Source organism: Manis pentadactyla, chromosome 6 (assembly GCF_030020395.1).
Source record: "Manis pentadactyla isolate mManPen7 chromosome 6, mManPen7.hap1, whole genome shotgun sequence".
NCBI lineage: Eukaryota > Metazoa > Chordata > Mammalia > Pholidota > Manidae > Manis > Manis pentadactyla.
The window spans coordinates 116,219,959-116,233,346 of record NC_080024.1 but is presented as its reverse complement, the minus strand read 5'-3'; the positions used below and the strand labels follow the sequence as shown (position 1 = coordinate 116,233,346).

At 45.0% G+C, this 13,388-nt stretch overlaps 1 protein-coding gene across 11 annotated transcripts in view; it reads right to left on the bottom strand.

Annotated features, from left to right (window-relative positions):
* The window catches only part of DLGAP1 (DLG associated protein 1), a 567,869-nt gene that overhangs the window by 7,223 nt on the left and 547,258 nt on the right, over positions 1–13,388 (bottom strand). For all 11 annotated transcript variants that reach the window (XM_036905862.2, XM_057504061.1, XM_036905864.2 and 8 more), the window contains one exon: positions 196–287. In XM_036905862.2, coding sequence (XP_036761757.2) covers positions 196–287 — 92 coding nt within the window. The remainder of the gene's footprint in view (positions 1–195; positions 288–13,388) is intronic.

Here is a 13,388-nt window from a genome sequence, read left to right as displayed (position 1 = left end):
ACTTAAGTATAAAACAAATATTTTTAAGTTTAAGAAAAGCAGGAAAGAAGAGTCATCAGAAAACTCTCTATTCCAGGTGAGAGTCCAACGGGGCTTGAGTGGGTCAAAATCAGTTTTACTTTAGTTGGGCCAGTCTTGACAACATGTTCTCACAGTACTAGAAGGGAAATGGTAGTGATGGGGAATGTTACCTACCAGGTTTTCTTCACACAGTTCTCTGAACTGGTAGAATTTCTGGGCCATAAGAAGTTGGGCACTGCCCACTGCCGTTCGGATCTTCCCTAGAACTGAAGAGCAAACAGACACGAAGTTTACACATAGGTGTCAATGCTGAGATGTCATCTGGTAAAGCAAAGAGGAAATTAAGCTGTAATAACTAGGGAAAACAGCATGCATCCTGCACACGCACACATCCACACAGCCCAGTCAATGTCCTTACTCTGTTGGTCCAGGAAACACAGACTCCTAGGTTAAAGGATAAAATCAGTGTGGAAAAACCCACGTGCTCATTTTGCATATTTCTAGGGAATAACAGAGTTTTCCATCACAGCACCGAATGTTACCAAGAGAAGAGGCAAATCATTATGTGTTTTTTTTTTCTTTTACTGTAAGGATGCATTTCAAGTGTTCACCAGTATAGTTATGTATTTATTAGTGCCAGCAATCATGGTTGGCTAGCTTGCTTTTCTAATCCAAATCCAAACACAAGAAAAGTGATCCTAACTCAGAGAGGCGAATCTCTTGGCACTCACCATATCCCATCCACAGCCTTCATTATTTTTCTGGAGCTCAGCCACCGGTACTGTCAGGAAAGAGCCACGGCCAGTCAAAAGATTTTCTAAGTGAACATTTTCAGTCTGTTTCCTAGGGAACACCAGCACCAGCCCAGCTTTTCCACTCCACAGACCAATTTTGTTGTTCACATAGGTTTAATTCCCTATGCACGGTGCTGAAAATCTCCTTTGCAAGCTACTTCTTGTCTTCTGTGCAGTCTGAGACGAGAACCTTTCAACGGATGGTGCGCTGCGACGGGGTGGAGCTGCTCTGCACTGAACTGTCCTGAGGTCTGCACTGTCCCTAAGGCTCTCCCTCCAGCGCGCGGGGACCAGGACACAGCTGCGCTGCTGGAGCCCTGCCACCAGGCAGTTCTTAGCATGCCCTCCCTGACAGCAAGAAGGGGGAGAAGGCCCCGTGCTCGCCCTTTCCCAGCCCACGTGGAGAGCCAGAGAGGGAGGCTGTTCAAAATGCATGTGCTTGCTGCGGAAGCCTGCATGGTGAGCTGTGTTAGAGGATGAGGCAATGGTTTTGCTGTGATTTTTCTGAATTTACGGAACCCGAGACTCTGAGTGGAAAAAGGTCCCCCTTTCTTGACCTCATTCCCCACAAATTCTGAGAAGAAAACAAAAGATAAAGGAATTTATTTGGGCCCAGGGTCTTCCAGGAATGTGCTTCTGCTTGTTTAAAGCTGCCAGGCCAGATAATAGCTTATGATGAATGCTATACCTGGACACTACTCAAATGCTTCAGCATTCCCACACTGGTAGCTCGGGGCACTTATGAAGGCTCTCATATGTCACCAGTCACACCAAACAGCTGACTTGCAGAGATCTGCCTCCTTGGGGACAGGAAGGGGTCCTCCTTGACAGCTGTAAGGCAGCAATTCCTTAGGCCTAAGTTTTCTTTTTTTTCAATCTGCTTTAAAATTCTTTTGGGATGGTCAGCCTTTTCTCTTTTAATGGATCAGTCAGCTGTACAAGGCCTCCTCTTCCTTTCTCGACACCCCTGCAGCAGAAGGGACACATAGGAGACCCAGGGCACCACTGTAGCCAAGGCTTCTGGCTCCAACATGCACCAGCCACTGCCCTGGACAGGCCACTTAACTCTGTATTCCCATATGTAAAATGGGCTAATGGTACTTATCTGTAGGGTTGTAGTGAAGGTTAAAAGTGGTAATATATGGGAATTGCTGTAGACAGTGTCTGATATAAAGTAAGCACTCAGTGAATATTTGTTGTTACCTAGGACAAGAACACTACACTTCTTCTATGGGTGTGCCAACCATGAACCTTACACTTACTCTGTCCCTGAGAGAAGAGGAAAAACCCAAAGTCAGAATTATTTAAAGGTGACCAGATGTCCTCGTTGCCTGGGATGCTTTGGATGACCTGTCCCATATCTGAGATGCATCCGAGAGTGCATTTCCTGGATGAGCAGGTGGCTTTAGGCAAACTCTGAGGTTCTGCAAGCTTCTCTGAATTATCTTGCTGAAGGGTAGGATTGTGACACCAGCAAATCTCAGAATGAATCATGGGAGCTTAGAACAAGTACCTCAATCTCAGTTTGTTGGCTGGAATACACAGCTCCAGGTAACTGTCACAGAAACTCAAGCTATTCTGATATATCTCAAAACTCTGAGCTACTGGTTCTCAGTTATACCCACATACCTGCGCTATATAATAGATTGCTATAATAGGAGCTGCTGAGTAAGACAGGATTCTCAAATGAAGAGAAAACACTGCTCCAAACAATCTTTCAGGTAACACCCAGCCATGTAGGTAAGGGCTAACTAGATGTCTTCTTAAAGTAAAACAAGGGACATCTTTCTTCATACGGCATGGTCTTGCAAGAACCCTGGATCTGGAGCAATAATATATCTGGGGTGGAGTTGTGGCCCTTCTGTTTCCCAGGCCTTTGCCATCATGTTCCTTGAGTGGAAATTCCCTATTGGCTCCATGATTATTTGCATTTCCAGCGTCCAAGGGAAGATCTTGCCTAGGTTCAGGGTAGGGAGATGGTGACCTGGAGCTCCAGCGAGGCTATGAAACAGGCGGGCCTAGGACAAGCAGGTGATGACTCCCACTTCCTTGCCCTTCACACTTCTGTTTCTAGAAAACTAAAAACTCACTTAAATTTTTGAGAAAGCAGCTCTAATAGAGTTTGTTCTGTTTTTCTATTAGACACGTGGTGTGTGAGATAAAATTTTTCTCCTGTAAGTAAATTTCATATTTGTTACATGGGTCTTGAGAAATGAAAAAACTAATAAATAGAAAATGGGAAAATGAGGTAAAAGGCTGAAAGTTGGTAGAGAAATGAGATGAAGTAGAAAGAAGCATCTTAATAGCATTTGGAAAGTACTTTAAAGCTTAGAGTTTTACACCAGCCTCCAGCAGGTTTTAAAGAAAAATACATCTCTCAAGGATGCTAGGAAAAGAAGGATAAAGGAGCAATAGTAAATTAGACACACCCATGGGCTGCAACTGTAGGCTTTTCCTATGCATATAAAGCAGCCCAACTTGGTATTAGAAAGTTCCAGAAAAGCCTAGAAATAGTGCATCTTTCCAAGTTAGCCTTGCATCTAGTTTAGTGTGGTGGCAGTTAACAGGTGGCAGTTAATCGCAGGGGCCAACCTGGCTCTCATGGGCAAGGCAGGCCTTCAAATTACATTTTTGCAGATCAGGAACAGTCTGTGTGGGCTTTGGGAAATCACTCATTCACTCAACAAACATTAGTAAGTACATACAGTGTGCCAGGCACTGCGCTGGATGGATATGACATGGTGATAAGCAAGACAAAGTCTTGCCCACATGGGTTACATTCTGGTGAGAGATAGATATAAATGTTTGCGACTTGCTAGATTACTTGGATTGGGACAGATGGGACTAAGCATGACTGAGTAATTCAAAGCACTGTGAATTCCTTAAATGGTGAGAGAACATTCCACATTCTGTGTTCTTGGTCTCTCTCCTATAAAATGGAAAACAAACAACGTGGTTGGGGGTAGTGGTATAATTTGCAATATGAAAATTGGCTCTGGACTAAATGGTTCATTTTAGTAATTGTCATTTGAAAATGCCACTCATTTTTATTTGGAAAAATATTAAAATACATGAAAGTACACAGGGTGATATAGCAAACATGCACGTATGTGCTCTCCTCCAAAGGAATGGATGTTAAATTTTTTTCAAATTTGCCTCTGAATTTGTTTTTCTTATATTTTTTCTCTCTCCAATAAAATGAAGCCCTACAGATCAATGTATGTTCTCCACTTCTGTCCCATTCACTTCCTCCCCAGAAGAAACACTGCACTAGACAATGAACATTCTGATCCCATCTCTGAGTTTATGAAGGTTTCCTCCCTGGCCCTAGAAAAGGGACAGCTAAAGGCCTTCCTGAATTCAAGCAAGAAGCACTGGACTGGGGCGATCCCATTAGCACAGTTGAGACCCACAGCCTTTCAGGCTCTGAAAGTTAGAATGAGGTTTTAAGGTTCTGTTGATTTAGGAGGAAGATGTGCTCCTGGGCTCTGCTTAGTGGGTTTCCTTCACTCGCCAGGTTGTTCAACCAAGTGTGGTTAACAGTTTTTACCATCCATCTCCCTTAGGGCACATTCAATGTCTCTTCTGAGATAACCATCTCTGTTGTATCCCACCAAGCATACCACTTGACCGTGATTTATATCATGTATTGTGTAATATTTCATCATATTATAGGCCTTATTTTGCTGTGCCACTCTTTTTATATAGGTAAGTCTGGTCTCCCTAGGTGTCTTATAAGCATCCTGATGGTGGATTTTTATGATCCTTTTCTCTTTTTCCTTTCCAACCCAATCCTTTCCAAGTCTATCCTCAGTGGCAGTGAGAAACAACAACCCAGAACACTGCTGAACTCAACTGCTTCTATTTAAGAAGTAGGCACTTCTTTATTAACTCCCCACTTATAATTCTAGAAACCTCTCATCTCACTGTAGATGGCCATTGGGAATCAGGCCTGGGTTAGTTCATGTAAAGCCAGAAAGATCTTTTGGAAGGCCATCACTATTTGCTTTTTGAAAAAATATGGCTATTTATATTATTACTTTGTATGTCAAAGCACTTTCACATGCACATCTAATCTGATTCTCACAGAACCCTGTGAGGCAGGGCAGATATCATTTTGTCTGAGAAATCTGGGCCCAAACTACACAGTGCCTTCCCTGGGCCCTTACAGTGCCTGGATCCCCATCTCCTCATTCGGTCCAGGTGTGTTCTTTCCTCTCAACACTTTTTGAAAATTGGGTCTGGATCTACTTAAGAGATGCCAACTGAGGGTGGGAGATTTCTTTCTTATCAACACTGTCTAGCCAGTGTCAATGGACAGGAGGAGGAAGGGAGGTCAGTGGAAGAAATCTGAAGACGTTTAGCAAACCCGTCCCTGTCCACATTAGGATGGGAGAGCGAAGCACATCTGTGTAGTGGAAGTAATTGTCATACAAACAAATCAGTTGTGAAAAGAAGGGAGGAACCAGGGATCACCTGAAAGAGTTGGTGGTGGGTAGAAGGCACACGTTTTGGTTTTGCTTTTAAGGGTTAGACATCATAATGAGAGGCAGAGAAAGACTCTTTTGGGGTTGTGTGTGGGTCATTTATGAAAACCATGATTTAAATTTCCCGGGTGCATGTAAACAGAAGCCCAGACATTTAGAGAAAGCTTACATCCTCCCTCCCACTGACTCCGTGGGGCGTGACTTTTATTTTGGGACCAAGGAGGTGGCAGTACAACAGTACAGGGGTGAGGGGAATGAACAGTTCCTTGTAACCCTGCAAGTGAATCCACGGCGAAGTGGCCAGCATGTGGTGGTTCCAGGCAGTAGCCAAGACTGGCTTCTTTGGGGATATGCCCACTTCTGGCTGAGTCAAACCAGTATTTTATATCTGTAAGCAGCACTCTCTCTGTCTTTCTCTACCACTGTGGTATATATGGCTGATTTTGTTTCTCACCCTGTTTTCTCAAAAGACTTTTCAGGAATAAGTGATTCCCGGCCAAGAAAGAAAAGCAGAATTGTCCCACTCCCCAGTGTATTTGGAGGGAAACTGGTAATACAATCAGGTGCCTCTGCAACAGGGAACACTGGAGAAGAGCCAAGCGGGGTGTATTAGGAGTTGCCCATAGGCGGGCACACCCACTTATGCTGTGTCAAGCTCACTAGCATCTTATCATATCCAGCTGGTGGCATCAGCACTGTCTGGACCTGTTTTATTGGAAAAATAATTTTTTTCTCTTTGTTTCTATGTTTCTGCACTAGTAGGTTGGTTCAGTAATAAATAATGTGCAACATTTTGTTGGAAAAAATAATCTTTAGCATATTTAACATATGTATCCTGTGATATTCCAAGAGGACTGAGGTCTCAAAAACTGAAAAGGCAGAAGCCCTAGGGTGCTGGACTGCTTCCTATACTTGTCACTTGGCCCAACTCCACAACCTTAGGGTCCCCCATTAGGCCTCAGAAACAGAGGACTGGCGTATTTCTTACATGCTCAATAGCGCTTCCCTGAAACCTGGACACTAAGTATCAATACGAAGGAGTAAGTCTAGCTGTCCCACGAGTGGTGAAGCTTACTGCTGTGGCATGTTGGGGGGACACTTCCCAGGCCCCGCCACCCGCACTGTAATTCACCTAGGACACTTCTTTTCCAGCCTAACTTTGTGTCTGTGTAGTACTGGGAAAAGCACAGACCTTGGAGTCAGGAATGCCACTTGCCAGCTGCTGATCTTGGGAGAATCGATTGCGCTCTCAGGCTCTGTTTTCTTTATCTGTCCAACAATCATGATACTACTATTTTCATAGGATAGCTGATTATTTAATGAAATAATATGTGAAAATTGTTAGCATGTAGGAGAACTGAAAACTCCTTTATCTTACTGATATTCGTTAGTTTTTGAGCATTTACCTGGGGAACTAACAGGTGAGATGAGCCAAAAGAGAGAATTATTTCTCCTTCTAATCTCCACATTCCAACCTCTTTCCCCAGTAGTGTGGACACACAGAATGTCCTCCTTTTTGGTGGCTTTCATTCAGGCAGATTTAGACAAATGTCACCGAGTGGCTGGATACTTTCTTTGGTCTCTATGTATAAAAGATCCTTAACAATTATTCAGGGGGCCCCTATTTTCATGCCTCTCTGTATAGCCTGGCATACCTCCCCCACCTGTCAGAGCTAGAACAGTGGCCAACTGGCTGCTGGTGACAAATACACAGATGGCACAAGACCTTAACCAATGCTGAACACCAGGACCACCCAGCTGGAGCTCTGAGTGGAAAACATTCTCACTGCAGATGAAGCGTCAGAACCCTCAGTAGCAGCTGTTGTGGCAAAACAAGGTCATCTTGGTGCTGAATATGCCCATAAGTCCTGCTGGCCTGGAGAGCTGTGGGCCCACCCCATGTCCCAAATAGCGTTCAGCCCTGTGGTTTAATGCCTCTATAAACCCATGTGCTCCAAAGTTAGCAAACCCTTTGCTGCTGTTCATCAGTCCTCTGAGATGGCCTTTGTTACCGCCCTGTCTAACCTGCCTTTCTCTTATTCACAGCTCAGCCCCTGCTCCCTCATCTTCAACAATAACCTTGCCTCCTAGAGATGAAGGAAACGGGGAATTGGGTGTGAACACTCTCAGTGTTTTGCCTCTCCTAACACTCGCCCCCACAACCCTCTAAAGAGTGTGCAGGTTCCACATTATGGGTGAGCAGCAGGCCCTGCAGATTAAAGGCAACCTGAATTAGGTTCGTTCCCAATACCGTCTGTCCATGACCGTTATCTGCCTTGCCCACCCTAAAGACTTCTCTACATCCACTCTCCCTGTTACCTGGTTCTCGGCAGGATTCCCTCCAGGCTGCTCTAGGGTCCGTCCTCTCTCTGCAGCTCAGCCTCTAGCTAAGCTACGCGTTACCCGAGATGCTAGGAGCATCCTCGAGTCTCTCATCCCAAGGGGGGAATAATCCTTCCAGTTGCATGATCCCCTCTAGCTAATATAAAATTCCTCATCTCCCCTGCCATGGGCTGATGACTAGTGGCCTCCCCAAATTCCTGTGTGAAGTCCTGACCCCAGTACTCAGAAAGGGACTGTGACTGGAGATGGGACTTTTAAACCAGTAATTAAGTTAAAAAGGGGGCATTCGGGTGGGCCCTAATCCAATATAACTGGTGTCCTTATAAAGAGAGGCTGTGAGGACACAGACAGACACAGAGAAGACCAGCCACAGGCCGTAGGAGGGGCTCTGGGGACACCGACACCTTGATGGCCACCTTGAAGACTTCCACCTCCTGGCCTGTGAGTAGAGCCGCCTGCTGTTTCAGCCTCTGGCCACCCTCGCAGACCAGCGCGTGCCTTCAGCTCTGGCTCTCCACAGGGGAGGCCGCCCCAATCCTCTTACTTCCTCGGCTCCAGCTACTGGCTCCGTCCTCGCCCTCCTCGCCTTCCTGGGTCTCTGCATGTGGCACAAAGGACTCAGCGATCTCGGTTCTCACCACGCTCTGGTCCGCCTTCCCTGTTCCTCACGGACTTCTCTCTCCCTCCCCTGCACGTGACGAACACAGAAGTCCCTCCTGAGCCACATCCCTTGCTCCGACTGAGGGAGCTCTGTTCTTCTCCTATCTTGTAAAACATGTTAATTTTCTCAGTGTGTAAGTCCAGCATCTGCCAACCACTCAAGCTCGTGTAGCATATGCAAGCCCCCACCTGACACTACTCGTCTCCCCAAGTCCATGAGCCTGTCAGGATCCCCTAGCTGATCACAGTTAGGGCTGCCTGGAGCCATCACCCCATTCACGCATGAGTTCTCCATCCCTGGCCAGCCTTGGAGATTTGGTTTTACTGAGGAAACTAGAGGGGTTTCTTATCTCATGCATTCCCCACGCTTAAGACTTTTCCACGGTTCCCTATCATCCAGGGGCTAAGTGGGAGACTCCCCCGGTGCTCTGGGCCCCCAGTTTCCCAAATGCAAAAGCTGTCCCTCTGCAATGTCTTTGCTCAGGCCACACACTGAGCGGGGGCGGTCTCCTGCTTGGGCGCCTGCCCTCCCTTCCCCCTGCACTCAGGTGCGGCTCCTCCAAAAAGCCCCGTCTCCTTTCACCACTTCCGCGCACACTGCCCGAGATTCCCACACAGAGCTCTGTCTTTGCCCTTTCCACATTCTTTCCAGCGTGATCTATTTATATGTCAGACTTTTTGACACGCCCCAAGGCCTTTGATGGCCCAGACTATGTCCATATGGCTCCTAGTGTCCTGTTGAAGGAATAAGTTTTGAAATTAACTGAGTCATCTACAAACTCCACGTTCACCAGAAAAATTAATTAACTGCAACCTTCCAGGCCTTAGCATTCTGATTCTTCTGGGTTTTTACTAAGTCCACCACCACTTTTAAAGTTACAGTCTTGATTACTTACTTTCTTAGCTAATACATTCTTAGCTGACCTATTATTCCTTGGGGGTTATGTTTACAACACAATTTGTGCTGACTTAGGCTGGAAGAGCCGAGCCATTTGGGACAAGTTGAAATGTTGGTGGGTGGGTGATTTAAATCTCCTTATCCTCAACTTTTGACTTACCACCTGGCTTTTGTTTTTTTCAAGTTGTAGACATTATGGGTGAGGAAGGAAAAGACATTTTAAAAAAGTGGGTCTGTGCACTTACTTTAAAGTCATGTGGATTTGTCAGAATGAATCTGTTTTTTCCAAGCTGAGAGTATCCATGTGGAAACATTCTCCTTTATGAGTGTGTCCTAGTGGAAAAGAATCTCTCCAACCAACTGCCCAGCTGCTTCTCAAACACATTTGTGATCCAGACCTGCTGTCAACAAAAGTTCCCCCTAGGAAACATGGACCTGTTTCACTCCTGGCTCACATTGGCTGCTCTGCCTTTAACAAGAGTGTTTTTGGTTTTTTTAAAGGAGCCCAAACTTGATGGATAATGAATAAAGAATAGAATTCTCAAGTAGAAATTATCCCATAGACTAAAACAGAGCTTCCACAGAGCTAAAACTTGAGGGAAAATATGGTTTTGTTTGTAAGTAGCAAGTTTTCAAAAATTCAGCTAACAGTATTTTTTCCCCTCAGTCCATACTCCAGGAGTCTTAATCATAAAAGATGGTTGTGCTTCAACCCATATCTCAATTTACATCAGCCATGAAAGAGAAACATCATATGTATCACGTGGATTAGTTTTTAGGATTTTGAAAGCTGAAAGACCTGAGTTAATATTTCCCCTGGTATTATAGAAGAAAAAACTAAATACTGTGTTTGAAGTCCACTGCAATTATATTCTACAGAAATAGTTATTGTTAGGGAGGACAGTGGGGGATCTTGCTCCATGAGGCAGAGTCCTCTGCAGCCCCGGCCTCTCTGCAGTGCAGGCAGTCTGCACGACTGTGAAGACCACTGGCTCAACAAACAGGAGCTGCATCTCCACACCTGGTTCTGCCTTCACTTGGCCACATCACTTCCCCTCTTCATGCCTCAGTGTCCCCCCTCAGCTTCAGGGCCTTGCCCAATGAAATGCACCCACAAAACGATGCTCCATAAGGCCCTCTGGCACCAACACCTTCCTCTTTGTGCCCAGCACTGTGCAAAACCAAATGAACTGAGCATTCTAAAAGGTTAAACATAAGGCACATGACACATGATTTCCTTTTCATTATTGCCACTTCCTCCGTAGTCACTAATTTCAGGTTGGCCAGACCTTAAAAAAGAGACGATGCTCTGTGTGTGTGTGTGTGTGTGTGTGTGGTGGCGGAGGTTGAGGGGGAGGGAGCTTTTGAAGGTCATTTCAAAAGTAAGATGAGAATAAAACAGAAAGGAGCTAGGATGCACCCATCTTGCCCCACTTAGAAATGCACAAGATGTGAAGCAGATGAACTGCAGAAATCATAGAGGGCTCCTTCACCTGCCACCCACTGTTTCATGGGCTGCACAGTCAAGCCACAGGCGACACATCGATAGACGGTCACATTGATGACTGTGCACAGCTTCCGTAGCTCAACCTGAAACCAGGCAAACCCCATTTCAGGTTTCATTACCAGCCCTATGCTCGCTGCCAGGACTCACAAACCTGCTGGGGGGACTCACGACCAACTTACACTAACTTGGATGCTATCACCAGGCAAAATTAAAATGCAATTAATCTGCCTCCTGCACACACTCTAGGTTTATCAGTCCGTTTCAGATAAAGCCTGAAAATTCCACATATAAGTTGTCCACAGTTCAGGAGGCAAAGATAGATTTCCAAGTACGATCAACCAGTATTGCATCCTAGGGCCATTGAAACCTGAGCCTGTGTTTTTAGCACGCAGTGGTAGACTGCATTCCCAGTTAGAAGCATTCAGATCCATCTGGCTGTTTCACTCCTGGTCAGATAATACCAGGCGTATCTATGTAACATACAAGCCACTGGCAAATAGCACTGAGCCATCTCCCAGAGACAGCTGTTTCACACAAGGGCTTCATTGTCTGAGAAAAGCTTGTATCATTTTACTTCAAGTGCTGAGGGAACCAGCTTTCTGTCAGCTGTTCTGGTCTGAGGAAGCCTTACTCATGGCAGATTGTCAGTATTTTGTAATCAAGCCCCAAACCTACTACTGACTATTAGGGATGAAGGCTTAAAACAAGAATTGAAGTCCTCACTCTGCTTTTATTTTATCAGGTAAAATAATAGCTCCACACACCCAAAGGATTTATAGTTATACTTTGCAAAGATAGCTTGCGGTTATGAGGCCGGTTCGAGGCCTGTTTTCCTTCTGTCCTTTGCCATGCACAATTACCCAGTTGCAGGTGAACCGGGAAAGCTGTTTCCACTCCTGGAACACCAAAACCAACATCCCCAGGAGGTAGCTGTCAGAATTAGGATAACAGCATCATACACTAATAGATAACAGAATAATCCTTTACAATCAGACGGCTCCTTTCTCCTTTAGCTCTTTAATCAAGAAGAATGATTGCAACCTCCTCACACCCTGCATCTGTACCTTGAGTTTCCACTGAGCAAACAGTTTCTGTTCCTAACTTCTCTTACCCATCCCACATTCCTTATTTGAATTCAGGAAGATATTCAACAAAATACCCTACATTCATATAAGCATGTGAACAGCTGTGAACATGACCACAGCGTGTTTATTCCATCTACCTTCCACTACTGCAGACTTTTTTTGAAAAGGGGGTTATTTGTGTGTGTGTTTGGTGGGAGGGTAAAATATATATAAGATCTACTATTTTAACCATTTTTAAGTGTACAATTCAGAGGCCTTACGTACTCACCAAACATTTAAAAATATTTAACAGTCGGGGTACTTCCGGTGCCCCACAAAATGCATTAAGCAAGGATGTCTAGAATCTTCCTTTCTCTCACTCTATCTTACTTATCTTTCCATGATGACTTTGAAGACTAGCCCTCCTGGGAGGGGTCTGCCCAAGGAGCCACCTCTACCACATACCCTGAATAGAGGTCCTGTTTATATAGGACCCAAATAATACATAAGGTGACTTGGCCAAGAGAGATGTATCTGTGCTCAACCCATTTATCAAAGCTATTTTTCTGGGTTTACACAGGTTTTGTTTTGCTTTTCAAAGCTGGTTACTCAGAAATCAGCTACGCCTGCCAAACAGGATTTGGCTTCTCAGCCTTACCACCCCTCTTATAAAAAAAAGAAAAGGTTAAATTAGTGAATTTGTAGAACAAAGGCCCTCTGCAACTCCAGGCCCAGTTATCGGGACAGGATTGTAGTTGCCAAGGAGCCAGGGACAGATATGTATGCAGAGCTCTGGAGGACGCGACACACAAAGTATCATTATCTTGTCAAATGTTCTTCATGCTGTATCTGTTCCATCAGACACTTGTGTGTTCTGTGACCTTGGACAAGGTATTACCAGAGAGCTGTTTTGAGGGCAAATAAAACACCACCTGTCAAAGTCTCTAGCCCACTGCCAGGGGTACTGTAAGGACAAGATGAATATTCCTTCATGTGCTTACAGTCTTCCTTTGCCCACAGACGGTCAGACTCCCAAGATTTGGATTTGCTTCATTTGAAATTAGTGACTCTTTGAAGACAAGTAATGACTCTATAGCATCTTACTACACTGGTGGACAGTGATTGCAATGGGGTGGGGGCTTCGGGGGGCTTGATAATATGGGCGAATGTTGAAACCGCAATGTTGCTCATGTGAAACCTTCCTAAGATTGTATATCAATGATACCTTAATTAAAAAAAAAAAAGAAATTAGTGACTCCTTGACCTGAGCAAACAAGTTTACCTCTGCATTGTTTAAAATTCTGAAATGTTAGTACATTGAAGCTCCCTCCAGCTTTGTGCCTCCCAGGGAATGAAAGGTAGAGAAAGCGTTCAAGTGCTTTTGAAACAGACCCATGTCCCAAGAGCTGGAAGGGAACGATGGAGTTTATCTAGACCTTCCAGCTGGCCAACGTAGAAGTCCTTTCTACAGTTTCTGTGGCCAGAGCTCATCTTGCTCTGCCAAATCCTCACTCTGATCAGAAGAGCTCAGCACCTTACACAGGAACGCCTCTTCCAGTTTCTGGCAATTGTTAATTACTTATTGTGTTTTATAGCTGCTTAGGAAGAAAGGTT